This window comes from Erinaceus europaeus, chromosome 17, assembly GCF_950295315.1.
Source record: "Erinaceus europaeus chromosome 17, mEriEur2.1, whole genome shotgun sequence".
NCBI classification, from domain to species: domain Eukaryota; kingdom Metazoa; phylum Chordata; class Mammalia; order Eulipotyphla; family Erinaceidae; genus Erinaceus; species Erinaceus europaeus.
This window is the reverse complement of record NC_080178.1, coordinates 896,701-924,157: the sequence shown is the minus strand read 5'-3', so window position 1 is coordinate 924,157 and position 27,457 is coordinate 896,701. Positions and strand designations below refer to the sequence as shown.

The window sequence follows — 27,457 nt, the reverse complement described above, 5'->3', positions numbered from 1 at the left end:
CTGACCTGCCTTCCTCCGGCGGCTGCGGCCGCAGACCGGCTCTCCACCAGCTCTCAAACCAGAGCGGACCCTCCCTCACCTCTGCCGGCACCAGGCCTCCTGCCACAAGGAGAGACAGAGGGGCCGGAGAGACAGAGGCAGCCGGAGGGCTGCACGGAGGAGGAGTCCGGAGGCCCCGAGCCGCCCACGTGGCCGGCCAGCTCCCCGCGCATGCGCCCCGCCGCCTTCCCGGCTCCGCAGGTTCGAGACCCGCCGTCTGCGGGGGGGGCAGCGGGCGCATCGCGGACGCCGGGTCAGAGGTCAGCCCGGGCCTCCGCACCGCCGGCGACAAGCGCCCGTCCCCGGCCCGCGCCCACCTCACGCCGCCCGGCCGCCTCACGCCGCCCGCAACCACCTCACGGCCCGCGCCGCCCGCGCCCACCTCACGCCCCGCGCCCACCTCACGCCGCCCGGCCGCCCGCGCCCACCTCACGCCGCCCGCACTCACCTCACGGCCCGCGCCGCCCGCGCCCACCTCACGGCCCGCGCCCACCTCACGGCCCGCGCCCACCTCACGCCGCCCGGCCGCCCGCGCCCACCTCACGCCGCCCGCGCCCACCTCACGCCGCCCGCAGCAGTGGCGCCGAGTTTCACTGGCTCCGGGGCTGCGCCGCCGTGGCCGCCAACAACGCCGCCGCCCATTGGGCGAGCGCCGGGCCCCGCCCCCGGGAGCAAGGCGCGCGGCGATTGGACGAGGCCTTCGCGCGAGGCAAGTGGCTTCCGGAGCCGCGCAGGCGACCAATGGGCGGCGGCCCACGGCGCGCTCAGACTGAGGGGCGCGGGAGGAGGCGAAGGACGCGTGACGTCAGCGTGCACGTGAGGGGCGGGGCGGGGCGGGGACCACGTGGAGGGCGGCGGCGGCGGCGGCGGCGGGGCCTGCGGGGAGGAGGCGGCAGCTCGGCCTGAGCCGCCCTGGGCGCCTGCTGCTGCTGCTGCTGCTGCTGCTTCTAGCGTTGCCCTTCTTCCGCAGGAGCTGCGGCCTCAGAGCGCGGCGCCCGGACCGGAGCAGCACCCAGCACCCAGACCAGCACCCAGACCAGACCAGCACCCAGACCAGCACCCAGACCAGCACCCAGACCAGACCAGCACCCAGACCAGACCAGACCCAGACCAGCACCCAGACCAGACCAGCACCCAGACCCAGCACCCAGACCAGACCAGCACCCAGACCAGACCAGCACCCAGACCAGCACCCAGACCAGACCAGCACCCAGACCAGACCAGCACCCAGACCAGCACCCAGACCAGACCAGCACCCAGAACAGTCCAGACCAGCACCCAGACCCAGCACCCAGACCAGACCAGCACCCAGACCAGACCAGCACCCAGAACAGTCCAGACCAGCACCCAGACCAGACCAGCACCCAGACCCAGCACCCAGACCCAGCACCCAGACCAGACCAGACCAGCACCCAGACCAGACCAGCACCCAGACCAGACCAGCACCCAGACCAGACCAGCACCCAGAACAGTCCAGACCAGCACCCAGACCCAGCACCCAGACCAGACCAGCACCCAGACCAGATCAGCACCCAGCACCCAGACCAGACCCACCATCCAGACCAGCACCCAGACCAGACCAGTACCCAGACCCAGCACCCAGACCAGTCCAGACCAGCACCCAGACCAGACCAGCACCCAGACCAGACCAGCACCCAGACCAGACCAGCACCCAGAACAGTCCAGACCAGCACCCAGACCAGACCAGCACCCAGACCAGATCAGCACCCAGACCAGACCCACCATCCAGACCAGCACCCAGACCAGCACCCAGACCAGACCAGCACCCAGAACAGTCCAGACCAGCACCCAGCACCCAGACCAGCACCCAGACCAGACCAACACCCAGACCAGACCAGCACCCAGACCAGCACCCAGACCAGACCAGACCAGCACCCAGACCAGACCAGTACCCAGACCCAGCACCCAGACCAGACCAGAACAGCACCCAGACCAGACCAGCACCCAGCACCCAGACCAGACCCACCATCCAGACCAGCACCCAGACCAGCACCCAGACCCAGCACCCAGACCAGACCAGACCAGCACCCAGACCAGCACCCAGACCAGACCCACCATCCAGACCAGCACCCAGACCAGACCAGTACCCAGACCCAGCACCCAGACCAGACCAGTACCCAGACCCAGCACCCAGACCAGACCAGCACCCAGCACCCAGACCAGACCCACCATCCAGACCAGCACCCAGACCAGACCAGTACCCAGACCCAGCACCCAGACCAGTCCAGACCAGCACCCAGACCAGACCAGCACCCAGAACAGTCCAGACCAGCACCCAGACCAGACCCAGCACCCAGACCAGACCAGCACCCAGACCAGATCAGCACCCAGACCAGACCCACCATCCAGACCAGCACCCAGACCAGACCAGCACCCAGAACAGTCCAGACCAGCACCCAGCACCCAGACCAGCACCCAGACCAGACCAGCACCCAGACCAGACCCAGCACCCAGACCAGCACCCAGACCAGACCAACACCCAGACCAGACCAGCACCCAGACCAGACCAGCACCCAGACCAGACCAACACCCAGACCAGCACCCAGACCAGACCAGCACCCAGACCAGCACCCAGACCAGACCCAGCACCCAGACCAGCACCCAGACCAGACCAGCACCCAGACCAGATCAGCACCCAGACCAGACCCACCATCCAGACCAGCACCCAGACCAGACCAGCACCCAGAACAGTCCAGACCAGCACCCAGCACCCAGACCAGCACCCAGACCAGACCAGACCCAGCACCCAGACCAGCACCCAGACCAGACCAGAACAGCACCCAGACCAGACCAGCACCCAGAACAGTCCAGACTAGCACCCAGACCAGACCCAGCACCCAGACCAGACCAGCACCCAGACCAGACCAGCACCCAGAACAGTCCAGACCAGCACCCAGACCAGACCCAGCACCCAGACCAGACCAGCACCCAGACCAGATCAGCACCCAGACCAGACCCACCATCCAGACCAGCACCCAGACCAGACCAGCACCCAGACCAGACCCAGCACCCAGACCAGCACCCAGACCAGACCAGCACCCAGACCAGACCAGCACCCAGACCAGACCAGCACCCAGACCAGACCAGCACCCAGACCAGACCCACCCTCCAGACCAGCACCCAGACCAGACCAGCACCCAGCACCCAGACCAGACCAGCACCCAGCACCCAGACCAGACCAGCACCCAGACCAGACCAGCACCCAGAACAGTCCAGACCAGCACCCAGACCAGACCCAGCACCCAGACCAGACCAGCACCCAGACCAGATCAGCACCCAGACCAGACCCACCATCCAGACCAGCACCCAGGCCAGACCAGCACCCAAAACAGTCCAGACCAGCACCCAGCACCCAGACCAGCACCCAGACCAGACCAGCACCCAGACCAGACCCAGCACCCAGACCAGCACCCAGACCAGACCAACACCCAGACCAGACCAGCACCCAGACCAGCACCCAGACCAGACCAGACCAGCACCCAGACCAGACCAGTACCCAGACCCAGCACCCAGACCAGACCAGAACAGCACCCAGACCAGACCAGAACAGCACCCAGACCAGACCAGCACCCAGAACAGTCCAGACCAGCACCCAGAACAGTCCAGACCAGCACCCAGACCCAGCACCCAGACCAGACCAGCACCCAGACCAGACCAGCACCCAGACCCAGCACCCAGACCAGACCAGACCAGCACCCAGACCAGACCAGCACCCAGACCAGACCAGCACCCAGACCCAGCACCCAGACCAGACCAGACCAGCACCCAGACCAGACCAGCACCCAGACCAGACCCACCATCCAGACCAGCACCCAGACCAGACCAGTACCCAGACCCAGCACCCAGACCAGTCCAGACCAGCACCCAGACCAGACCAGCACCCAGACCAGACCAGCACCCAGAACAGTCCAGACCAGCACCCAGACCAGACCCAGCACCCAGACCAGACCAGCACCCAGACCAGACCCACCATCCAGACCAGCACCCAGACCAGCACCCAGACCAGACCAGCACCCAGAACAGTCCAGACCAGCACCCAGCACCCAGACCAGCACCCAGCACCCAGACCAGCACCCAGACCAGCACCCAGACCAGACCAGCACCCAGACCAGACCAGACCAGCACCCAGACCAGACCAGTACCCAGACCCAGCACCCAGACCAGACCAGAACAGCACCCAGACCAGACCAGAACAGCACCCAGACCAGACCAGCACCCAGACCAGACCAGCACCCAGAACAGTCCAGACCAGCACCCAGACCAGACCCAGCACCCAGACCAGACCAGCACCCAGACCAGACCCAGCACCCAGACCAGACCAGCACCCAGACCAGATCAGCACCCAGACCAGACCCACCATCCAGACCAGCACCCAGACCAGACCAGCACCCAGACCAGACCCAGCACCCAGACCAGCACCCAGACCAGACCAGCACCCAGACCAGACCAGCACCCAGACCAGACCCACCCTCCAGACCAGCACCCAGACCAGACCAGCACCCAGCACCCAGACCAGACCAGCACCCAGCACCCAGACCAGACCAGCACCCAGACCAGACCCAGCACCCAGACCAGCACCCAGACCAGACCAACACCCAGACCAGACCAGCACCCAGACCAGACCAGCACCCAGACCAGACCAACACCCAGACCAGACCAGCACCCAGACCAGACCAGCACCCAGACCAGCACCCAGACCAGACCCAGCACCCAGACCAGCACCCAGACCAGACCAGCACCCAGACCAGACCAGCACCCAGACCAGTCCAGACCAGCACCCAGACCAGACCAGCACCCAGACCAGACCAGCACCCAGACCAGCACCCAGACCAGACCAGCACCCAGACCAGTCCAGCACCCAGACCAGCACCCAGACCAGTCCAGACCAGCACCCAGACCAGACCAGCACCCAGACCAGACCCAGCACCCAGACCAGCACCCAGACCAGACCAGCACCCAGACCAGTCCAGCACCCAGACCAGCACCCAGACCAGTCCAGACCAGCACCCAGACCAGACCAGCACCCAGACCAGACCCAGCACCCAGACCAGCACCCAGACCAGTCCAGACCAGCACCCAGACCAGTCCAGACCAGCACCCAGACCAGACCAGCACCCAGACCTGCCAGAGCTGAGCAAGGCTCTGAGGAAATAAGAAAAGGAACAGTCCATCCCATCTTGTTCTCAAAAAGGTCTGCAGCTGCTCTGAGCACACAGGTGCAGGGCGGGTGGAGCAGGGGCCGCCAGCTTGGTCCAGGGAACCTGACAGAACTCTGTGAAGCCGGGGTGGGGTAGACAGCGCCGTGAAACCCCAGCTCCTGTCCCTTGCCCTGCCATGAAGCAGTGATAATCAGAGGTCTGGTAAAAAATGAATAAATATTAACCAATTAAGAGGAGGAAGTAGGGAGCCGGGAGGCAGAGCAACGGGTTAAGTGCACATGGTGGAAAGTACACAGACAGGAGTAAGGATCCCGGTTCGAGCCCCCGGCTCCCCACCTGCAGGGGAGTCGCTTCCCAGGCGGTGAAGCAGGTCTGCAGGTGTCTGTCTGTCTCTCCCCCTCTCTGTCTTCCCCTCCTCTCTCCATTTCTCTCTGTCCTATCCAACAACAACAACATCAAGAACAACAACAACGACAATAAACATCAAAGGCAACAAAAGGGAAAAAATAAATTTAAAAAAATAATAAGTTAATAAAGAAAAGAGAAAGTCATGAAGCCTGGCCAAGCCACCACCACACACCCCAGCTCTGCACAGAGTCCAGGGTAGAAACCTCAGACAGAAAGCGGGCACCAGAGAGTCAGAGTCAGGCGGTAGCGCAGCGGGTTCAGCGCACGTGGCGCAAAGCGCAAGGACCAGCGTGAGGATCCCGGTTGGAGCCCCCGGCTCCCCACCTGCAGGGGAGTCGCTTCCCAGGCGGTGAAGCAGGTCTGCAGGTGTCTGTCTGTCTCTCCCCCTCTCTGTCTTCCCCTCCTCTCTCCATGTCTCTCTGTCCTATCCAGCAACAACGATAATAATAACTACAACAATAAAACAACAAGGGCGACAACAGGAAATAAATATTTTTTAAAATTTTAGAAAAAAAAGGAAGCGGGCACCAGTGTGATCAAGCAGTGGGTGGCGGGGGGCTGCTCTGGCCCCTCCCCTCGTGGGCTGCACAGTGGGGTCCTCTGTGCGCCGCTCTCGGCTCACCCACACAGCAGGTGCGAGTCCGGGAGCCCTAGGTGGGGGTGTTGGAGCTGGGTATCAGGGCCCCGGGCCCAGCAAGGTGCCGGCTCAGCTCCGGGCCTCTGGCTCTGTCTCCCGAAGTGGGAACACGGCACCCTGAAGGACCGGCCCTCGGTTTTGGGAGACGGAGCGACTGGTGCCGTCCTTAAGCTCCACATGCGTCAGCATGGCCGTCCCCGTCCCCATCCCCGAGAGCCGGCCCGGCCCAGCACCTCGGTGGCCCTGGCCAGGTCGACAGGCTGCCTGTGGCGATGGGCTTTTCTTCTTAATTTTTAAAAATATTTCCTTTGGGGCCGGGTGGTGGTGCACCTGGCTGAGTGCACGTTGGAAGGCGCGAGGACCCAGGTTCGCGCTCATGGTCCCCACCTACAGGGGGGAAATTTTGTGAGTGGTAAGGCAGGGCTGAAGGTGTCTCTAGTTTCTCTCCTCTCTCTCTCTCCTTCCACTCAATTTCTGGCCGTCTCTAGCCAGTAAATAAAGATAATAGAATATTTTAAATATCTTATTATTGATGTATTTATGAGAGGGATAGGAGGAGAGAGAGAAAGAACCAGACATCACTCTGGTACATGTGGTGCTGGGGATTGAACTCGGGACCTCATGCTTGAGAGTCCAAAGCTTTATATCACTGTGCCGCCTGCTGGACCACCCAAACTTCATTTTTTGTTTCAATAATCTTTTTATGTATTTGTTGGATAGAGACAGCCAGAGATTGAGAGGGGAAAGGGAGACAGGGGGAGAGAGACAGAGAGACACCGGCAGCCCTGCTTCACCATTCGCAAAACTTTCCCCCTGTAGGTAGGGACTGGGGTCTTGAACCTGGGTCCTTGCTCATTGTAACATGTGTGCGACCACCCAGACCCCCAAACTTCTTTGTATTATTTTTGGCCTCCAGGGTTCCCTCTGGGGCTCGGTGCCGGCACTAGGAATCCACTGCTCCTGGAATCCATTTTTCCCATTTTGTTGCTCTTGTTGTTGTTATTGCTGTTGTTGTTGTTGGAGAGGACAGAAAGAAATGGAGAGAGGAGGGGAAGACAGAGAGGGGGAGAGAAAGACAGACACCTGCAGACCTGCTTCACCGCCTGGGAAGGGACTCCCCTGCAGGTGGGGAGCCGGGGGCTCGAACCGGGATCCTCACACCGGTCCTTGCGCTTTGTGCCGCGTGCGCTTATCCCACTGCGCCACCGCCCACCTCCTCAAACTTTTTTTTTTTAAGATTTTATTTATTCATTCATGAGAAATGATAGGAGAGAGAGAAAGAACAAGAAGACGTCACTCTGACACATGTGCTGCCGGGGATTAAACCCAGGACCTCATGCCTGAGAGTCCAAAGCCTTATTCACTGCGCCACCTCCCGGACCACACTCATGCTTCATTGTTCAAGAATTTTATTGTTCAAGCCCCTGATCCCCACTTGCAGGGAGACAGCTTCATATGTAGTAAAGCAGGGCTGCGGGTGTCAGTCTGTCTCCCTGTCTCCCCCTCCCCCTCCCTTCTCAATTTCTTTCTGTCACTATCCAATAATAAACACTTTACAGAGGCAAAATTAAAGAAAGCTTATTTCATTTATTTCTTTATATATTTATTTATTTATTTTCCCTTTTGTTGCCCTTGTTGATTTCATTCATTTTTTATAGGACAAAGAGAAATCAAGGAAGGGGAGAGGGAGAGGGAGAGGCCTGTAGCGCTGCTTGTTGAAGCTCCCCTGCAGGTGGGGAGCGGAGGCTCAAGCCCAGGCCCTGTGCAAGGTCACCCGCGCACTTAGCCAGGTGCTCGCCCAGGCCCCAGGACAGTTTCTGGCAGGTGCATCCCTGAGCTGACCGACCCCGAAGGCCTCTGAAGAACATGGAATTTGGGGCCAGGTGGTGGGGCACCTGGTTGAGTGCTCACGTCACAGTGCACAAGGTTCCATCCCCCGGTCCCCACCTGCAGGGGAAAAGCTTTGCAAGTAGTGAAGCAGGGCTGCAAGTGTCTCTCTGTCTCTCTTCCTCTCTAGCTCCCCCTCTCCTCTTGATTTCTAGTGGTCTCTGTCCAAGTAGTAAAGATAATTAAAAAAAAAAAAAAAAGGGTGTCGGGCTGTAGCGCAGCGGGTTAAGCGCAGGTGGCGTTAAGCTCAAGGACCGGCGTCAGGATCCCGGTTGGAGCCCCCGGCTCCCCACCTGCAGGCAGGTCCCTTCACAGGCGGTGAAGCAGGTCTGCAGGTGTCTGTCTTTCTCTCCCCCTCTCTGTCTTCCCCTCCTCTCTCCATTTCTCTCTGTCCTATCCAACAACAACGACATCAATAATAACTACAACAATAAAACAACAAGGGCAACAAAAGGGAATACATAAATAAATAAATAAAAGAGGAAAGTCGGGCGGGGGCGCAGCGGGTTAAGCGCAGGTGGCGCAAAGCACAAGGACCGGCGTCAGGATTCCGGTTCGAGCCCCCGGCTCCCCACCTGCAGGGGAGTCGCTCCCCAGGCGGTGAAGCAGGTCTGCAGGTGTCTGTCTTTCTCTCCCCCTCCTCTATTTTTCTCTGTCCTATCCAACGACGATGACATCAAATAACAACAACAACTACAACAGTAAAACAAGGGCGACAAAAGGGAATAAATAAGAATAATAAAGAATGTGGCGAGTGGGTGGGTGGGGAGAGTACAGATCCAAGAAGGATTCAGAGGACCTAGTGGAGGCTGTATTGTTAGATGGGAAACTGGGGAATGTTATGCACGTGCAAACTATTGTACTTACTGTTGAATGTACAACATTAATTCCCCAATAAAAAAAAAAATCCATGATTAAAAAAAAGAGTGGAATACCATGCCTCCGGGAACGTCCCGGACCTTTGTGAAGATCGCCCTGGACACAGGCCCCTGGGCAGCCCCTCATGCCCCCTGTACTGTCCATCCTTACTCCAGTCCTTGCGCTTTGTGCCACCTGCACTTAACCTGCTGCACCACCGCCCGACGCCCTCTGTTCCCCCAGAGCACTGTTTAGCTCTGGTGGCGGTGGTGCGGGAGGCTTCTTGAGTCTGGGATTCTGGAGCCTCAGCCACGAGAGTCTCTTTGCGTAAACATTATGCCGTCCACCCTCTGCCCGTCTCCTCCCCTTCTGACAGTGACCCCTCCAGAGGAAGCTCAGTCTTCTGTGGTGTGCCCCTCAGCTCCTGGCTGCTGTTCCTGTGCCCGGCACTCAGGATGAACAGGAAGTTGGGGGCAACCTTGCCCGGCACTGGCAGAAAATGGAGACGAGGAGCTGGAGTTTGAAGGAGGCCCCAGTGGTGGCACGGCCTTCCTCTGACACCGTGTGTGACAGTGGGAAGTGGCGTGTGCTCCCCACCAGGCCACGGGGCCCGGCAGGGGCCGCCCGCTTGGCCCGAGACTGAGTCCTGAGCCCTGACAAGCGTCCGGACTCCCACGCCGCGAGCATGCCCAGCTCTGCCAGCCGCCCTCCCTGTGCCCTCCGCGGCCGTGCCAGGCCTGACTGGGGCCTGGCTCTCTCAGTGCTGCCACACGTGCGCCACCGTGGCTGCTGGCACCTCGGCTGCAGGGTGCTCTCCCTCTCCGTGGGGGCCTTCCCGCGGTGCTGAAATTTGGTTTCTGTGGAAGGAGAAGCGCTTCTTCTGTCACAGGTAGGTCTGTAGACTACGGAGCTGACGCCTGTGGCCTGCAGTGGTGGTGAAGCTGCTCGACATCCTGGGTGACATCACTGTGGCGGCCTGACCCGTGGCCCATCATCCTCACTGCTGCTCTGGGCGTCTCAGACTCGGCCAGAAAGAGCTCCCCCCCCTTTTTTTTTTTAAAGATTTTATTTATTTATTAATGAGAAACATAGGAGGAGAGTGAAAGATCTTTGCCAGACATCACTCTGATACATGTGCTGCCGGGGATTGAACTCAAGACCTCATGCTTGAGAGTCCGATGCCTTATCCACTGCGCCACCTCCCGGACCACAGAGCTCCTCCTTTTAAAATTATTTCGAGGTAATTCTAGATTCCCAAGAAGTTAAGTTGCAGGGCCCCTTCCTTCATCCCAGGCTGTTGTACCTGCACAGCAATCCACTCCTCCCAGTAGCTTTTTTTTTTTTTCCCATAAAGGGCTACTGCTGGGGCTCGGTGCTGGTACCACAAGTACACTGCTCCTGGAGGCTATTTTTTTTCCTTTTTGTTGCCCTTGTTTTTTTTTGTAATTGTTATTATTATTGCTGTCGTTGTTGGACAGGACAGAGAAATCGAGAGAGAAGACGGGGGAGAGAGGCAAGCCCCTTGCAGGTGGGGAGCCCGGGGCTTGAATCAGGATCCTTAGGCTGGTCCTTGTGTGTTGTGCCATGTGCACTTAGTCCACTCAAGCCCGCCCCCTCCCAGTACGTTATTTTTTAAATATTTATTTATTTATTCCCCTTTGTTGCCCTTGTTGTTTTATTGTTGTCGTTGTGGTTGGACAGGAGAGAGAGAAATGGAGAGAGGAGGGGAAGACAGAGACAGAAAGACAGACACCTGCAGACCTGCTTCACCGCCTGTGTACCAACTCCCCTGCAGGTGGGGAGCCGGGAGCTCGAACCAGGATCCTTACGCTGGTCTGTGTGCTTTGCACCACGTGCGCTTAACCCCCGGCTGCGCTACCGCCCGACTCCCCCATTATTATTATTATTATTATTTTATTTATTTTTTCCTCCAGGGTTATTGCTGGGCTCGGTGCCTGCACCATGAATCCACCGCTCCTGGAGGTCATTTTCCCCCCTTTTTGTTGTAGCCTCATTGTGGTTATTATTATTGCCATTGTTAATGTTGTTCGTTGTTGGACAGGACAGAGAGAAATGGAGAGAGGAGGGGGAGAGAAAGACAGACACCTGCAGACCTGCTTCACCGCCTGTGAAGCGACTCCCCTGCAGGTGGGGAGCCGGGGGCTCGAACCGGGATCCTTATGCCGGTCCCTGCGCTTTGAGCCACGTGCGCTTAACCCACTGCACCACCGCCCGACCCCCTATTATTTTTAATTATCTTTATTTATTGGATAAAAACAGCCAGAAAATGAGAGACAGAGAGAGAGAAGCAGAGAGACACCTAGAGCCCTGCTTCATCACTTCATCACAGGTGGGGACCCCCTTGAACCTGGGTCTTTGCATGTACTATGTGCTGTCAACAGAGGCACCACCACCCGGCCCCAGCTTTCCCCTTCTTCGGTAGGACAAACTAAGAGAAGCGAGGGGCGAAGGCACCTGCAGCCCTGCCTCGCCATTTGCAGAGGATGGAAGCCGGGGCCTCCAGCCCGGGTGTGCGTGGCAGCGTGCCCGTCGCCCCTCCCCCGTCTTGTCGCGGGCGTCTGTGGGCATGATTTTACCGCAGCACTGCCCGGGTCTGGCTCACGCTGGTGCTGGGGACTGAACCTGAGGTCTTTGGTGCACCAGCTGTGAAGTGTCTTTGCTGAACCACTATGCTGCCTCCCAGCTCTGCAGGCTTCGGGTGCTGTTCTGTGGCCTCAGAGGAGGGTGCGGTCTACGTGACCCCGGGCGACTTCTCGGTCTGCTGCTGTGACATGCTGAGATGTCATCACGTGGCTTCCTCAGAATGTGACCGTGGGGGAGCGTGCGCGGGCGGGAGCGCAGCGGGTTAAGCACACGTGGCGCAAAGCACAAGGACCGGCGTGAGGATCCCGGTTCGAGTCCCCGGCTCCCCACCTGCAGGGGAGTCGCTTCACAGGCGGTGAAGCAGGTCTGTAGGTGCCTGTCTCTCCCCGTCCGTCCTATCCAACGACGACGACAACAATAATAACAATAAAACAACCGGGGCAACAAAAGGGAATAAAAAAAAGAATGTGACCATGGGGGTTGGCCCTTCTGCTCCTCAAAGGTCCCGGACACATGCCCAGCTGTGGTGTGTGTCCTCCTGCCGGGACTCACCAGCTTCTGGAAGCTTCCCCCTTGGGGACCAGATGGCCCTGGGCTCCCTCACTTTGGACGCGGCCGTGCCCGTCCTCCAAGGAGAAGCTGCGTGTGTCCTGCTCGACTCTGGCGTGTGCAGGTAGCCGGCCGCGCGGCTCCCACCTGCCTGCAGACCCACCTACGCTGCTCCTCTCTGCACTACAAATCCACTGCTCCTGGAGGCCGCTTTCTCCATTTTGTTGCTCTTGTTGTTGCTGCTGTTGCTGGATAGGACAGAGAGAGATCGAGAGAGGAGGGGAAGACAGAGAGCCAGACACCTGCAGACCTGCTTCACCGCTTGTGAAGAGACCCCTGCCCCCCGCAGGTGGGGAGCCTGGGTTCAAACTGGGATCCTCATGCTGGTCCTTGAGCTTTGCACTATGTGTGCTTAACCCGCTGCGCTACTGCCTGGCCCCCACGGCTTTTTAATTTTTATTTATTCATGAGAAATGACAGGAGAGAAAAAATCTAGTACATGTGCTGCCAGGGACTGAACTCAGGGCCTCATGCTTGAGAGTCCAATGTCCTAGCCGCCGTGCCACGTCCTGGACCCGTACATTGTGCCTTTAAAATTTTTTTTGACATTTCCTTTTGTTGCCCTTGTTGTTTTATTGTTGTAGTTCTGTTGTTGATGTCGTTGTCGGACAGGACAGAGAGAAATGGAGAGAGGGGAAGACAGGGGGAGAGAAAGACAGACACCTGCAGACCGGCTTCACCGCCTGTGGCTCGAATCGACCGGGATCATTCGCGGGTCCTTGCGCTTGGCGCCATGTGCGCTTAACCCACTGTGCTACCGCTCGACTCCCTGAAATTTTTTAAAAAAATTATTTGTATTGGATAGAGACAGCCAGAGAAGGAGACAGAGGGACACCTGCAGCCTTGCTTCACCACTCGAGAAACTTTCCCCCTGTAGGTGGGAACCAGGGGCTTGCACCCGGTCCTTCAACCAGGTGGGCCACCGCCTGAGCCCACTGGCAGTGTTCTTGCATTCAGGGCTGGCATGGCAGCCCGCTTTGGAGACTGTGTGTGTGTTCACCACGGGCACAACTTAGACCCAGGACGCTTCAGGGCTGTGGTGTCGGTCTCTCCACGTCTACCTTTCTAGCAGAGAAGCCGTGCCTGGACTGAGTAAGGAGAAAGGTCACTGCAGCGGTGAAGCCCCAGTGACGGCAGAGCTCACAGACACGGCGGCTGACAGTCAACACGCTCACTGGGCTCGCACACTATACAGCTTGAGTAAGAGGCCGATGTGACTGGCAACAAGACTGGGTCCAGTTGGATTTCTCTGCTTTCTCGTTCATTTTGTGTAACGTGCCAGGGCTTGAGGACTGCATGACCCCACCCCCAATCACAGACAGACAGACAGAGAGAGGGAGAGAAAAAGGGAGGTGGGGAGGCTGGGCAGACAGCACGGGGTTCTGCACAGACTCTCCTGCCTGAGACTCTGAGGGCCCAGGTTCAATCCCCAGCACCACCATCAGCCAGAGCTGAGCAGAGCTTTGGGGAAAAAAAAAAAAAAGAACAAAAGAACAAAAGACGGAGTGGGGGGTGGAGGACACACTGGCCACTTGGGGGAAGCTGGTAGCACCGGTGGGCACCTGGGTCCTCAGGAGGGTGAAGTCTTTGCTGGCCCACGCCTGGACTTTGTTGGCCTCAGAATCCACCCCAACTGGGGCTGGGGAGATACTTGTCGCAGTCCCAATTTGCATGCTGGAGGCTCGGAGGCCGTGGGTTCGATCCTCGGCACCCTGGGGCCAGAGCCTGAGCAGGCCTGTGACAGTCTCTCATTCCTCTTGCTCCTAAGTAAGCTGGTATTTCTGCTGTGATCAGAGCAGAGCTCAGCTCAGCCCTGGCTTGGGTTGTGGGGGTGAAGCTGGGCTCCCAGAGCCCCGGCCTTTTGTAGAGCCATCTTGCTGCCTCCCCACCCACTGTATTTTTCCAAGAGTGAGGCTATGCCGCGTAGGGCTGCACAGCAGGGGGCTGGGCGGTGGCGCACCTGGTTGAGCGCTTGTGTTATAATGTGCAAGGACCCGGGTTCAAGCCTCTGCTCCCCAGCTTCAGGAAAAAGCTTCACAGGCAGTGAAGCAGGGCTGCAGTATCTCCCTCACGCTCTTCCCTATAAAAGATGGACGGGGACCGGGTGGTAGCACAGCTGGTTGAGCACAGGCGTTACAGTGGGCAAGGACCCAGGTTCAAGCTCCTGGTCTCTGCCCGCAGGGGGAAAACTTCACAAGTGATGAAGCAGGGCTGCAGGTGTCTGTCTTCCTGTCACCCCCTTCCCTCTCAATTTCTGGCTGTTTCTATCCAATAAAGATTAAAAAAAAAAATGGACGGAAAGTTACGACTACTCAAGTGTGTTAGTCTTTTTCTGGTTCCCTGTGCAGAACCTTCCTGTACCCCTCCCCAGGAGTGTGGGCAGGCCCTAGGGACACCCTCACAGAGCAGAGACCACAGAAAACTGACTTTTGAGGTGAGGTCCTGGGAGTACAGCAGCTGTTTGGAGAAGTGCATTTTGGGAGCTGAGCCAGAAGGGGCAAAGCTGCCAGTGTCCCGGCCCAGGACGCAGGGGCCAAGGAGTGTGAACGGGTCCCGCTGGCCCAGGACGCGGGGCCAAGGAGTGTGAACCGGCCCCTCCCCAACCATCAGCCTTCACGTGACGGAGTGGGGCAGAGAGCACGGCTGCTCACACAGCAGAGGGTCCAGACTCCAAACCCGCCCCACCGCAAGCCAGTGCTGGGTGGCACGCTTGTTAATTATGTCTCTGGAATTGTCAGTCTGTCCGTTTGGGGTGGTGTCAGTACAGACAGACATCTGGCACGCTGCCTCAGAGCCTTCCTCCCTGGGTCGACGCTGTCTATATGGGACACACTGACACGGGTAGATGTGTAGACACTGGAGTCCTGGGCTTACAGGGTATTCCTGTGCCAGGCTGGGTGCCCGCCCGAAGCCTGCCTGTGCCGTCTCTGGACAGTGTCCTAAGGGGCCGAGGGGCAGTAAAAGGCCCACAGAGGCTGTCCCTCCGCACTGATGCCCGTGTCCAGGAGCCTGTCCCCGGTCCTAGGCACCCACCCCGGGCCGGTTCCTGGGTCTGCCCACAGCCTGAGCAAGCGTGAGAGTCAGGGCGGGGCCCTCTCCTATCTCGGCCGCGTGCCGATGGCTCCGGCTGCCGCCGGCCTGCCCTGCTGAGCCAGCCCTCGAGGGGCCAGGACACCGGTGTCCGCTCGCTCATAGAACCAGAGGGGCTTAGTGAGTGGCCTTTGTCTGGGGGCCAGCGGGGCCAGCCGGTCTGAGCCGGTCTTTCCCTACTCAGCACTCGGGGAGATCAGCTGGTAGCAGCCCCCGCTGACCCGTGGGACCTGCCTGCTGAGCCAGCACCCCGCACAGTGCTGAAGCCCAAGGTGGCCGCAGAGACCCCGGCCCTGAGTTTAGAAGGATTTATTGCAATGTCTCCGACGGAGGGCGCGGGACAGGCACCCGGACTCGACTCAGTGTAGGTCCGAGGGCCTGGGGCTCGAGGTGTCACTGGAGGCTCCCGTTCTGAGCCGTCTGCAGGTATTCCTTGTGGAGCTTCTCCTGGGCTTCGAAGAGCTTCCTCAGCTTCTTGGCTTGGCCCTTGCTCAGCTCCTTACCTTCCATGTCGTGTGTGGGCAGCCCCTGGAACCCAGAGGGAGTGTGAGGGGGGCTCTGGCCTGTCAGCAGGGGCAGGAAGCCAAGGGTAGGGGAGGCAGGGACCTGGGGACAGCGGGCAGGTGTAGCCGGGAAGGAGCCCCCGCCCTCGCCCCACAGGCCTGAAACAGGCCGGACAGTGCCCCCCACAGCCCCACCCGGGTGTGCTCTGCTCACGCAGCTGGGCCAGAGGAAAGGAGCACTCACGTTCTCATCAAACCGGGAGTACTTGTCTCTCTCAGACAGGAACATCTCACTGGGCGGGACCTTCATGCGGGCCAGCTTCGCCGCCTAGAACAGACCTGTGGTCACCACCGGCCCCGCCCCAGACCGGGTCCTGCTGCCCACGAGGGGCTATGGTGCTGGGAGTGAGGGAGACCAGGGCGCGTATCGGGCTGGCGGGGTGGGTGGGGCACTCAGAACCACCTCGGGCCGTGAGGCGTGGGCCACCCTCAGCCTGGGCTCCCTCAGGGCCACCCTCCCTCACGACCCCTGGTAGGGAGAGAGCCACCTCTTGCTCCTGCTTCTTCCTGGCAGCCTCCTCCTTCTTCTTCCTCTTCTCTTCTTCCACCTGGGGAGAGAGCAAGGTCGGTGAGCCAGAAGTACTCAGCAGGAAGTACTGTGTACTGTGTGCCCACCCTGCTCCAGACACAGCAGCCCGGTCGGTGAGGGCCCTGCTGCGCGCGCCCCCGGCCCTGAGGAAGTCGCGGAAAGGAGGGTCAGCGTCACGGGAAGGACAGCGAGCCCGTGTGACACGCCAGAGGCCCACTTCCAGTCCGAGAAGCCCTTGGCCGAGGAAGTGAGACGCAGGCCGGGTGTCTCCGGAGGTTGGCTCAGGCCACCGTGCAAGCAGCCGGGCCGCAGGGACAGGGAGGAGGAGCAGGTCTGGGAAATGAAGGGGCATGTCGGGTTTCAGGCGCTCAGGCCGGTGGCGCACACAGGAAGGAGCCTGGGGAGTCGCCCCCACAGGGACTGTGGGGGTCCCGGCAGACGAGGTCCCCTGGGGAAGAAGGTGCTGGGGGGGGAGGGGAGGTCAGCAGTGGGGGTCTCAGCGGGCAGTGACGGGAAAGCGGGGGACGGAGGGCCGCAGCAGACACGGCAGAGCTCAGGAGGGCCTGCTCTCCGCCCAGGAGGTGTACTCAGCCGGGCGCCCACACCCTGAGAGGAGCGCAGCGTGCCACTGGGCCAGTGGGCCTCCCTCCCCGCCCACCCAGGGCCGCCCCTGCCGCTGTCTCCCCCACGGTGGCCACAGATGGAAGGGGAGCCCCGGGTCAGACGTGAGCTGCGGGGAGGCAGGCCCAGGCTGCCACCCGCCACCCTGCACGGCTCTGAGTGGCGCCGCACCCCGAGGGCAGAGCTCCCTGGAGAGGAGAGCCGGGAGCCCGGTCAGGGTGGCAGGGACATGAGCAGCCCATGCCGACTCCATTGGAGGGCCACAGTGGGCCAGACGCCATGGAGCCCAGAGAGGAGAGAGCCCCGTATAACCCGGGTGGCAGAGAGCGGTGGGAGCGGGGACCCTCCACAGGCTGGCCGAGCCCCAGCTCCAAGGGCAAGTTCTGTCTCATGGAACGGAACATTCCAGGTGTTCCGGCCGTGAGCCTCCTCTCCTCTCCTCTCCTCTCCTCTCCTCTCCTCTCCTCTCCCCTCCCCTCCCCTCCCCTCCCCTCCCCTCCCCTCCCCTCCCCTCCCCTCTCCTCGGCCGTGGCTCTCTCTGCGGAGCCAGCCCAGAATCTTTCCGCCCTGGTCGCCCGGCCTCCCCAGCTCACTGCTCCCGTCTCCTCCTCAGGCTTCTTCTCTGCGGCCCTCTTCCCCGCGCTGCCTCCTGCTTCTGCCCGCACGCTGCTGGGTGCCTCACAGGCCAGGCCCAGTGGCTAGGTTCCGGGGTCTCGTGCATGGCAAAGCCGTCACTCTATCCTGCTAGCCCCAATAAATCGTTTTAAAGAACATGTATTTTATGTGAGCGAATGCGAGAGAGCCCAGAGCCCTGCTGAGCTCCAGCTGATAGTGCTGGGGACTGAACCTGGGGCCTCGGAGCCTCAGGCAGGAGAGTATTTTAAAAAATATATTACTGTTCGAGCCCCCGACTCCCCACCTGCAGGGGAGTCACTTCACAAGCTGTGAAGCAGGTCTGCAGGTGTCTGTCTTTCTCTCCCCCTCTCTGTCATCCCCTCCTCTCTCCATTTCTCCCTGTCCTATCCAACAACAACAGCATCAATAACAACAACAATAAAAATAAATAAATAAAATATATTTTTAAAAAATTATTTATTCCCTTTTGTTGCCTTTGTTTTTATTGTCTTAGTTATTATTGTTGTTATTGATGTCGTTGTTGTTGGATAGGACGGAGAGAAATGGAGAGAGGAGGGGAAGACAGAGAGGGGGAGAGAAAGATAGACACCTGCAGACCTGCTTCACCGCCTGTGAAGCGACTCCCCTGCAGGTGGGGAGCCGGGGACTCGAACCGGGATCCTTACGCCGGTCCTTGTGCTTTGTGCCACCTGCGCTTAACCCGCTGCGCTGCCGCCCGACTCCCTCTGGGCGGATCTTTTCAGAGAGGGAGAGAGGGAGAGAGGGACAGCTACCACTGCTCCAAGACTCCCTTCAGGCTGCGTGTGGCGGGTGGGCCGCCCCTCTGCCTCCAGGCTCACTGGGCGCCGCAGGCAGGAGAGCCCCAGCGGCATCTGTTTTCAGAACACGCCGCACTCGAGTCCCCCACTGCACTCACCCTTCTCTTTCCTTCTCTCTCTTTCAACAAGGTGTCTCTGTCAACCAGCTTGACGACGGTCGGAAGCCCTGAAAAGTGAGGCCCTGGTGAGAGGAAGCCCGTACTCTGGCCCTGCGGGCGGCACCGCTCAGAAAGGCCACGCGCTGCCTGTGGCTGGACAGTCTTGCTCGCGACAGAGGCTCAGGGTGGTGGGGAGGCCGCCGCCTGACGACGGCCCTGTGACACAGCATCAAGTGACCCAAGTGACGGGTGGGGTCCTAGGAACAGACGGCGAGTCCAGCGAGTCTAAGTGAGGGTGGCCCAAGCGTGGACGCCACGCCTGTCGGAGGCCAGGTAGGTGACCTGGTCCGTCCTCTGTCCCAAGACTCCATGCCTGCCCGGCCTCTCCCGCCTGGTGCCGTCCAGTCAGAGCTCCGTGTACTGAGCACCAGCACCCACCTTCGTGATCTTCAAGCCGCACGCCGAGCTCGGGCAGGACGTCATCCCGCAGGGTGTCACAGAGCTGCAGGACCTCGGGCACTGCGGGCAGAGAGGGCAGGGAGTCCAGGGGGACTTCACAGGCCTGCAGGGACACACGACTCCCGCCCAGCACTCACCAGACGCCTCAAAGCCCAACCACTGAGGAGAGTCACACTCCTCAGGGGACTCTGACCTCCCAGCACGGCAACACCCGCACCCCACTGCTGTCCTCCCGCACCCCACCCTGCCCCAGAAGGGCCATTGTGAGGGGTCTCCCCAGCCCCTCAGGAAGGGGCTGGCCTGGGGTTGTCCGGAGGACCCCTGAGGTGCAGTGACGTGAGGGCTGGCGCTCCAGCAGCCTCCCCTCTGCGCGGGGCTCGGTGCCCGCCCCGCAGGGCTGCACCTTTTCTCTCCTCCTCTTTTACTTGGTAAGACAGAGAGACAGTGAAAGGAGAGATCGAGAGACAGAGACCCCTGCAGCTCTGCTTCCTGCTCATGAGGCTTCTTGAACTTGTGTCCTTGCACAGGGTGGGGTGTGGGCTCAGCCGGGTGCCCCTGCCCAGCTCCCTGGGGCTGTCTTTCTCCTCAGCCCTTTTCTGGGTCCCTGCTTGGAAATGGAGGGTGGCAGGTCTCATCACACACAGAAAGGCGACAGGGACACGGGCCGTGCCAGCACCGAGGACGCACCCTGCTCCCCCTTCCTCCCTGCGTGCGGCCCGCCGTCTGAACTCTTCCCAAGCGGCCCCTGGTCACGCACCAGCAGCTTGTGGCTCTCCAGGCCAGGCCTGACCCTCCTGCCAGCAGGACTGTGGGCACTGAGCTTCCTGTGTCTGCCCAGCAATGGGCCGGGGCTGGGGGTGGGGGCAGAGGGTGGACCCAGGTCAACCCTGAGATCCTCATTCAGTCTTTTAAAAATATATTTATGTGGGGAGTCAGGCCGTAGCGCAGCAGGTTAAGCGCAGGTGGCACAAAGCAGAAGGACTGGCGTGAGGATCCCGGTTCGAGCCCCCGGCTCCCCACCTGCAGGGGAGTCACTTCACAGGCGGTGAAGCAGGTCTGCAGGGGTCTGTCTTTCTCTCCCCCTCTCTGGCTTCCCCTCCTCTCTCCATTTCTCTCTTTCTTACCCAACAACAACAACAACTACTACTACTACAACAATAAAACAGTAAGAGCAACAAAAGGGAATATTAAAAAAGAAAATCTAAAGAATAAATTTATGTGGTCTGGGAGATGGTACAGTGGATAAGTGCTGGACCCTCGAGCATGAGGTCTCAGGTTCAGTCCCTGGCAGGCAGTGCTTGTGCCAGAGTGACGTCTGGTTTCCTCTCTCTCTCTCTCTCTCTCTCTCTCTCTCTCCTATCCCTCTCATTAGTAAGTAAATAAAATATTTGACAATCTATTCATTTTGGATAGAGAGAAATTGGGGGGCGTAGACACCTGCAGCTACTTCACCACTCGTGAAGCTTCCTCCTGTAGGTGGGGACTGGGGGCTTGAACCTGGGTCCCTGCACACTGTAATGTGTGTGCTCGGCTGAGTGCGGTCCCCCCGTTTCAGTCTTAGTGACTCAAGGCCACCCCAGGGTCCCGTAGCCAGGCGGAGGCAACGCTGTCTGTCTGGTGCTCAGACCGGGTCTGGGAGAGACCCCCTCGACCCACTCATCTGGGAACCGCAGGACTCAAGGCTGGCTGGGACAGAGAGCAGGTAGCTGGGGGAACCCCACCCCCCAGGGCAGAACGAGACTCCTGGGTATCCCCCGCCGGGACCCACACGCACTACAGGCCGGCTGACCCAGCAGAGTGGCCGCTCAGGAGGGCGGGTGCTTGAGCCCTGAGGGTCACCCCTCGCTCAGGTGACAAAATCCCGGTCCCTCCCTGAATCCTGGTCCACCCCCGCTCCCCGGCCGGCTGCCCTGCCCTGCAAGGGACCCCCAAAGAAGCCTGCAAGCACCGGGCTCGTTCAGGGGTTTGCTGCCAGGCCCGGGTGTCAGGACACCGCGGCGCCCACAGTGCTGGGCACAGAAGCTGGCAGGGAGCTCACCGAGCCCACAGAGCGGCGGCCTCACCTCTCTTCTCCCGGGCGATCCTTCGCACCCCTTCCCGGAACTCGGACAGCGCCTGCAGGTACGGCATCACGGTGGCCTCGAGCTGTGGAGAGAGGCGCCCTCAGAGCAGCTCGCGGGCTCGGGGGACACTGTCCCAGAGCTCGGACTCGCCGGTCTGACGCTCGCTCCACGCCAGGCACGCAGGTCGCAGGTTTAGGGCGCCCGGCAGAGGCTCTCTCCTCGTGCAGGGGGACCAGACCGAGAGCAGGCTCGAGACTCCCCACTGAGCTAGCCAGCCTCACGGGGGCTCTGGGGCTGAGTCCCGGGGGCAGCCCCTCACGGCCGTGAGCAAGAGCGAGCAGGGCTCTGTGGAAACACAGGAGGAGGCCCTCGCCGCTCTCTCGGCCCTGTCTCTGGTCTCCTCTCTTCTCTAGCCCTTCCTCGTCTCCATAAATGCTCATCTATCTCCCTGAGCAAGGAAAGCTTGGCAGAAAGCGAAACTGCCTCCCTGCGGGCTAGGATGGGCAGAGGGTGGGAGGTGGACTGAAGCGCGGCGTCCGGAGCCCCAGCCCCGCGCCGCAGACGCCAGACCGACGCTCTGCCCCGCCTCCCTCACCCTCTCTCCTACCTGGGATCGTGAACAGACGGACACTCACCGAACATAAAGACGCCACCCCCCGAGAGGCGCCGAGATGTGGTCTGGTGGCAGAGGGCACACCTCCCGTAACTAGGGTCCCCGGTTCGAGCCCGGCAGAAACACCACCCCGCAAAGACAAACCAGGGGCTGCCGGGTGGTGGCCTACCCAGTCGGACACCCGCTAGTCACCGTGCGGGAGGCCTGCGCTCAAGCCCACGGGCCCCAGCTGCAGAGGCGGCCTGGAAGCTTCGTGAGAGGTGACGCAGGGCTGCAGGTGTCCCCCCCTCTCCCTTTCTCAGCCCTGCCCTTTGTCAAAGAAGAAAAGGAAAGGAAGAGAAAAAAAGGGGAAACAAGTAGCCACACAGCCGCCGGCGGCAGAGGGACCCCGAGAGAACCGAGGGAGGGAGAGCGCGCGGAGGCGGCGCTAAGCTCGCCGGCTGGGGACTGCGCAAGCCGGCCTGCGGTCAGCACCTACAGTGACAGAGGCCGCCTCGGACGCAAAGCCGGACAGACCGCTGCCCCGAGAAGTCTGCGCTCATCGCCGCTGTCTCTACGCTTCTGAAGTTCCCACTGAGCCGCGGCAGCTGGACAGCGACGGCGCGGCGAGGGAGGGACAGCAGGCCCACGGCCCTAGCCCGCGCCGAGGCCCAGCCCGGACTTCCAGGGGCAGGTGCCGGTGAGCCCGGCGCAGCGGAGGTCGGTCACCCGCCAGCCTCGGCCGCTGCACCTGAACAACGTGGCCCCGCCCGCAGGCAGGCGAGGTGATGCGTGACGCGGGCCGGGCGCTGCCTCTGAGCACCCCACCTGCTGGGAGCTGTGGGCCGGGCGCCGGGCACAACACCCCACACAGCCACGTGGCATCTCGCATCTTCAACAGCTTTTTCCCTTCAAGTCCAAAGACCGGCGGAAGGATCCCGGTTCGAGCCCCTGGCTCCCCACCTGCAGGGGAGTCGCTTCCCAGGCGGTGACGCAGGTCTGCAGGTGTCTGTCTTTCTCTCTTTCCCCTTCTCTGTCTTTCTCCCTTTCTCTGTCTTTCCCCTCCTCTCCCCATTCCTCTCTGCCCTATCCAACAATGACAACATCAACAACAATAAAAGCTACAACAATAAAAAAACAAGGGCAACAAAAGGGAATAAATAAATATTTAAAAAAAAGATAAGAAAGATCGGGAGTCGGGCGGTAGCGCAGCGGGTTAAGCGCAGGTGGCCCAAAGTGCAGGGACCGGCAGAAGGATCCCGGTTCGAGCCCCCGGCTTCCCACCTGCAGGGGAGTCGCTTCCCAGGCGGTGAAGCAGGTCTGCAGGCGTCTGTCTTTCTCTCTTTCCCCTCCTCTCCCCATTCCTCTCTGCCCTATCCAACAATGACAACATCAACAACAATAAAAACTATAAAATAAAAAACAAGGGCAACAAAAGGGAATAAATAAATAAATATTAAAAAAAGAAAAGAAAAGATCTAGCATCACTCACACAAGAACAAAGCAGCTCTGTGAGGGAGCGTCTACAGTGCCACAGTGACGGCAGGGTCTTGGGCTCACAGAGCCACCGGGCACGTGGCGCCCCTGCTTATGGCATCAAGCAGTCTCTCTGCTCGGCAGCTCTGCAGAAGCACCGCAGCCCCCTGCAGGCTGGGGTCTCAAACCCCTGCTGGGAGGGAGCCTCTCCAGGCTGCACCGGACTCCTCTTTCACGTCACCATTAGTTCTTGTTTCGCTAGCCATGATGCTGTCTCCTCAGCCCTATACTTAAGCTTGTGCAGATGCACTGTTTTTTTAAAAAAATATCTCTATTATTATTTTTATTTATTGGATAGAGACAGCCAGAAATCAAGAGGGAAGGGGGTGGTAGAGAAGGAGAGAGACAGAGAAACACCCGCAGCCCTGCTTCACCACTTGCAAAGCTTTCCCCTGCGGTGGAGACCGGGGGCTCGAACCCGGGTCCTTGAGCATTGTAACACGTGCGCTCAACCAGGTGCGCTACCACCCGGCCCCAGATGCACTGTTTTTATAATTTGCTTTTCCCCCACTTTTGTTGCCCTTGTTGATTTATTGTTGTTGTTATTGATGTCGTCATTGTTGGCTAGGACAGAGAGAAATGGAGAGAGGAAGGGAAGACAGAGAGGGGGAGAGAAAGACAGACACCTGCAGACCTGCTTCACCGCCTGGGAAGCGACTCCCCTGCAGGTGGGGAGCCAGGGGCTCGAACCGGGATCCTTACGCAGGTACTTGTGCTTTGTGCCACTTCCGCTTATCCTGTCTGCGCCACCTACCACCTGTTTTTTAAAGAACGGCCTATTGGTGAGGGAGAGGGGACCTGGGCACACGTAATGCCAGGGCTCAAACTTAAGACTTCCTGCTCGAGTCCAGCGCACACCCCGTGCCGTCTCCGACGGGATGCCGGGGACACTGGTTCTAGCCAGAGGCCTTCTTAACTGGCTAGCGTGTCTGCTTACTATGCTGTCTCTCCTGCCCCGCCAGGCAGGTGTGAGGGCGGGTCTGTGCGGAGCCCGATGCCACAGCAGCAGAAACCATGGTGCCAGTCACTTGCCAGCTACATTTAGTGGCACACAGGAGGCAGACATGTGGCTGAATGTCGTGTGTCTGAACACAGGTCCACACACGCAGGGAGACGGGGCCCACGAGGAACGGGGCAGCTGGGACAGGAGGTGGGAGAGTGCCCTCACAGTGGGCACGGGGCTCTGGGGCAGGCCAGGCAGCTCTACTCACATTCTGGCCGGTGCCAGGTCCCCCGACCGGGAAGCCCAGGGAGCTCTCCCCTTCGATGGCCCCAAAGATCTAGGGGAGAAACACACATTCAAGGTGAAGGTCCCGGGCGCAGCACGTGGCACCTGCACTTGGAGGGTGAAGTGACCTAGCTGGGGGAGCGGGACAGAGAGAGGGACACTCTGAAGAGCCTGCTCCCCGGTGAGACCCGGCTGTGTGGTCTCCGCCGGCCGAGGTGGCGGGAAACGACAGCAGTGAACAGCAAGGGCCAGTCGCCCAGCCCGCCAGGCTGCAGACTCCGGGATGTGCTGGCGGGAGGGGACATGCAGTGAATCCACCTCACCTTCAGCGTGTGGGGGAAGGACAGTGTCCCCTCACCTTCAGCATGTGGGGAGGGACAGGGTCCCCTCACCTTCAGCATGTGGGGAGGGACAGGGTCCCCTCACCTTCAGCGTGTGGGGAGGGACAGGGTCCCCTCACCTGCAGCGTGTGGGGAGGGACAGGGTCCCCTCACCTTCAGCATGTGGGTGAGGTACAGGGTCCCCTCACCTGCAGCGTGTGGGGAAGGACAGGGTCCCCTCACCTTCAGCATGGGGGGAGGGACAGGGTCCCCTCACCTTCAGCATGTGGGTGAGGTACAGGGTCCCCTCACCTTCAGCATGTGGGTGAGGTACAGGGCCACGCTCTCCAGCAGGGCACGGTTGGGCTGCCTCCTCTCCGCCTTGCGCGCTGCCATGTATAGGTTGCACTGGCTGACCAGTGCCCGCAGCTCCTCCAGGACGGTGCGTGTGTCCACGTTGTCACAGAGCGCCTCGTGAACGGAGCTTTTCTTGTCGTAGAAGCTGAGCGAAGGGAGTCGGACGGTAGCGCAGCGGGTACAAAATGCAAGGACTAGGGTAAGGATCCCGGTTCGAGCCCCTGGCTCCCCACCTGCAGGGGAGTCGCCTCACAGGCGGTGAAGCAGGTCTGCAGGGGTCTATCTTTCTCTCCCCCTCTGTCTTCCCCTTCTCTCTCCATTTCTCTCTGTCCTATCCAACAACGACAACAATAATAACAACAAGGGCAACAAAAGGGAATAAGTAAATAAATATGATAAAAAAAATTATATAAAAAAAGAAGCTGAGTGAGAAGGGGAAGGGGCTGAGGACAGTCAGAACGACACTTCGGTGGGTGCCGTGCGGCCCCTGGTGGGCAGTGGCCTCAGTGAGGTTATGGTGGCCTGACCTTCTCCCCTCCCCCCCAAGAGCGTGGGACCCGGGTCTGTGGCACAGGGAGGGGTGTTGGCAGGGCCCTCCTCACCTCTGGTTTAGTTCTCTTTCCTCCTCGTCCCACTTTTCAAACTGGCCGGTTATATCCACAGGGGCCCGAAGAATGTCTTTCACATTCAGGAAAAACTCCTAAAGTCAGAAAATTCAGTTTAATTTAGACAACCCTTCCAGCTAGAAGATACCTGATAAAGAACTGTGTGTGGGGGGGGAGGGCAGACAGCATAATGGATATGCAAACAGACTCTCATGCCTGAGGCTCCAAAGTCCCAGTTCCAATCCCCCCCCCCCCACCACTATAAGCCAGAACTGAACAGTACTCTGGTTAAAAACAACAACAACATAAAAACTGTGTGTGTGACTTTAAGTAAAATCTGAAAACCTGGGCTGGAGAGACAGTACAGTGGTTCTGCAAAAGACTCTCCTGCCTGAGGCTCTGTCGTCCCAGGTTCAGTCCCCAGCACCACCATCAGCCGGAGCTGAGCAGGGCTCTGTCGTGTAAAATAACTAAAAATAAAAAATCTGATAACTCACAATCCAAAGACATCACACACATCGTAAGAAAGAAAATTTTCTTTTCTTTTCCATTTCTTTCTTTCTTTCTTTCCTTTCCCTTTCTTTACAAAGCATTGCTCAGCTCTGGCTTATGGTGGTGTGGGAGCTTAGACCTGGGACTTTGGAGTCTCAGGCATGAGAGTCTCTTTGCAGAACCATGATGCTATCTACCCTCACCCAGAAAGTAGAGTTTAAGTTTTTCTTTGGGACAGAAGGTATTGCCCCTTGAGCTGGGGAGAAGCTGGGTCAGTGGATTCAAGTCTGAGAGAAACGGACACACAGAAAAGCCGGTCTCAGGAGCCGGCAGAAGCCAGGACCGACCCTTCCTCCCCCGCTCTCGCTCTGCTGTTTCTGCCTGAGAGGCAGGCGCGTGTGTGCGTGTGGCGGGCACGTCACCTCAGGGCAGGAGGGAGGGGACTCACGCTCAGGAACCTCTCGTACTGCAGGGCCGACTCCATGGTGTTGCTCGAGTAGTCCAGCGTGTCCTTCCAGGAGTGCATGAGAAAGGCCAGGCGCAGCTGCCGCGCTGGGGGACGGGACGGGACAGGACGGGATGGCTGTTCACACCCCGCGGCCCGGCTCGGCTCGAAGGGGAAGGCCGGGGCCCTGGGGACGGCGCGGTTACCTGAGTGCTTCTTCAGGGCGTCCTTGATGGTGATGAAGTTCTTGAGCGACTTGGACATCTTGCAGCCTGCGATCGTCAGGTGGCCCGTGTGCAGGAAGTACCTGACCCAGCAGTCGTTCTCAAAGTAGGCCTGTGCGCGGGAGACAGACGGGACGGTGGCCGTTGGCACTGCTGAGGCCCGAAGGGCGTCCCCCCCCAGCTGGGGCGGCCAGAAGCCAGGCCCCCCTGGCCGAACGCAGGCTGTTGGCGGAGTCGCGCTCTACGGGACAGCACCCGTGACGGCCCCCCCGCCATGGGCCGGCCAGGAGCCAACGGGCGGAGGCCTCGCCTACCTCGGACTGTGCCAGCTCGTTGTCGTGGTGGGGGAACCGCAGGTCGAAGCCGCCTCCGTGGATGTCCATGGAGGCTCCCAGCAGGGTCCCAGCCATAGCGGAGCACTCGATGTGCCATCCCGGACGCCCCTGGGGGCGCAGGAGCCGCGTGACCCACGGGCCCCAGGTGTGAGCCTCTGCCAGTGCAGCTCACGTGGGCTCGGAGGCCCTGCTCCCAGGAGAAGCTGAGCACGTCACAGGGACCG

General features: G+C 60.1%; 1 protein-coding gene across 1 annotated transcript in view; it reads right to left on the bottom strand.

Annotated features, from left to right (window-relative positions):
* Window positions 1–15,606: 15,606 nt before the first annotated feature.
* Window positions 15,607–27,457, bottom strand: part of CARS1 (cysteinyl-tRNA synthetase 1) — a 38,193-nt gene continuing 26,342 nt past the window's right edge. The window contains exons 11-22 of the mRNA XM_007535863.3: window positions 27,213–27,341; window positions 26,881–27,010; window positions 26,678–26,781; window positions 25,735–25,832; window positions 25,088–25,277; window positions 24,439–24,507; window positions 21,100–21,181; window positions 19,016–19,096; window positions 18,578–18,645; window positions 16,364–16,423; window positions 16,060–16,143; window positions 15,607–15,840 (exon numbers count right to left, since the gene is read on the bottom strand). Coding sequence (XP_007535925.2) covers window positions 15,706–15,840; window positions 16,060–16,143; window positions 16,364–16,423; window positions 18,578–18,645; window positions 19,016–19,096; window positions 21,100–21,181; window positions 24,439–24,507; window positions 25,088–25,277; window positions 25,735–25,832; window positions 26,678–26,781; window positions 26,881–27,010; window positions 27,213–27,341 — 1,230 coding nt within the window. The 3' untranslated portion in view covers window positions 15,607–15,705. The remainder of the gene's footprint in view (window positions 15,841–16,059; window positions 16,144–16,363; window positions 16,424–18,577; window positions 18,646–19,015; window positions 19,097–21,099; window positions 21,182–24,438; window positions 24,508–25,087; window positions 25,278–25,734; window positions 25,833–26,677; window positions 26,782–26,880; window positions 27,011–27,212; window positions 27,342–27,457) is intronic.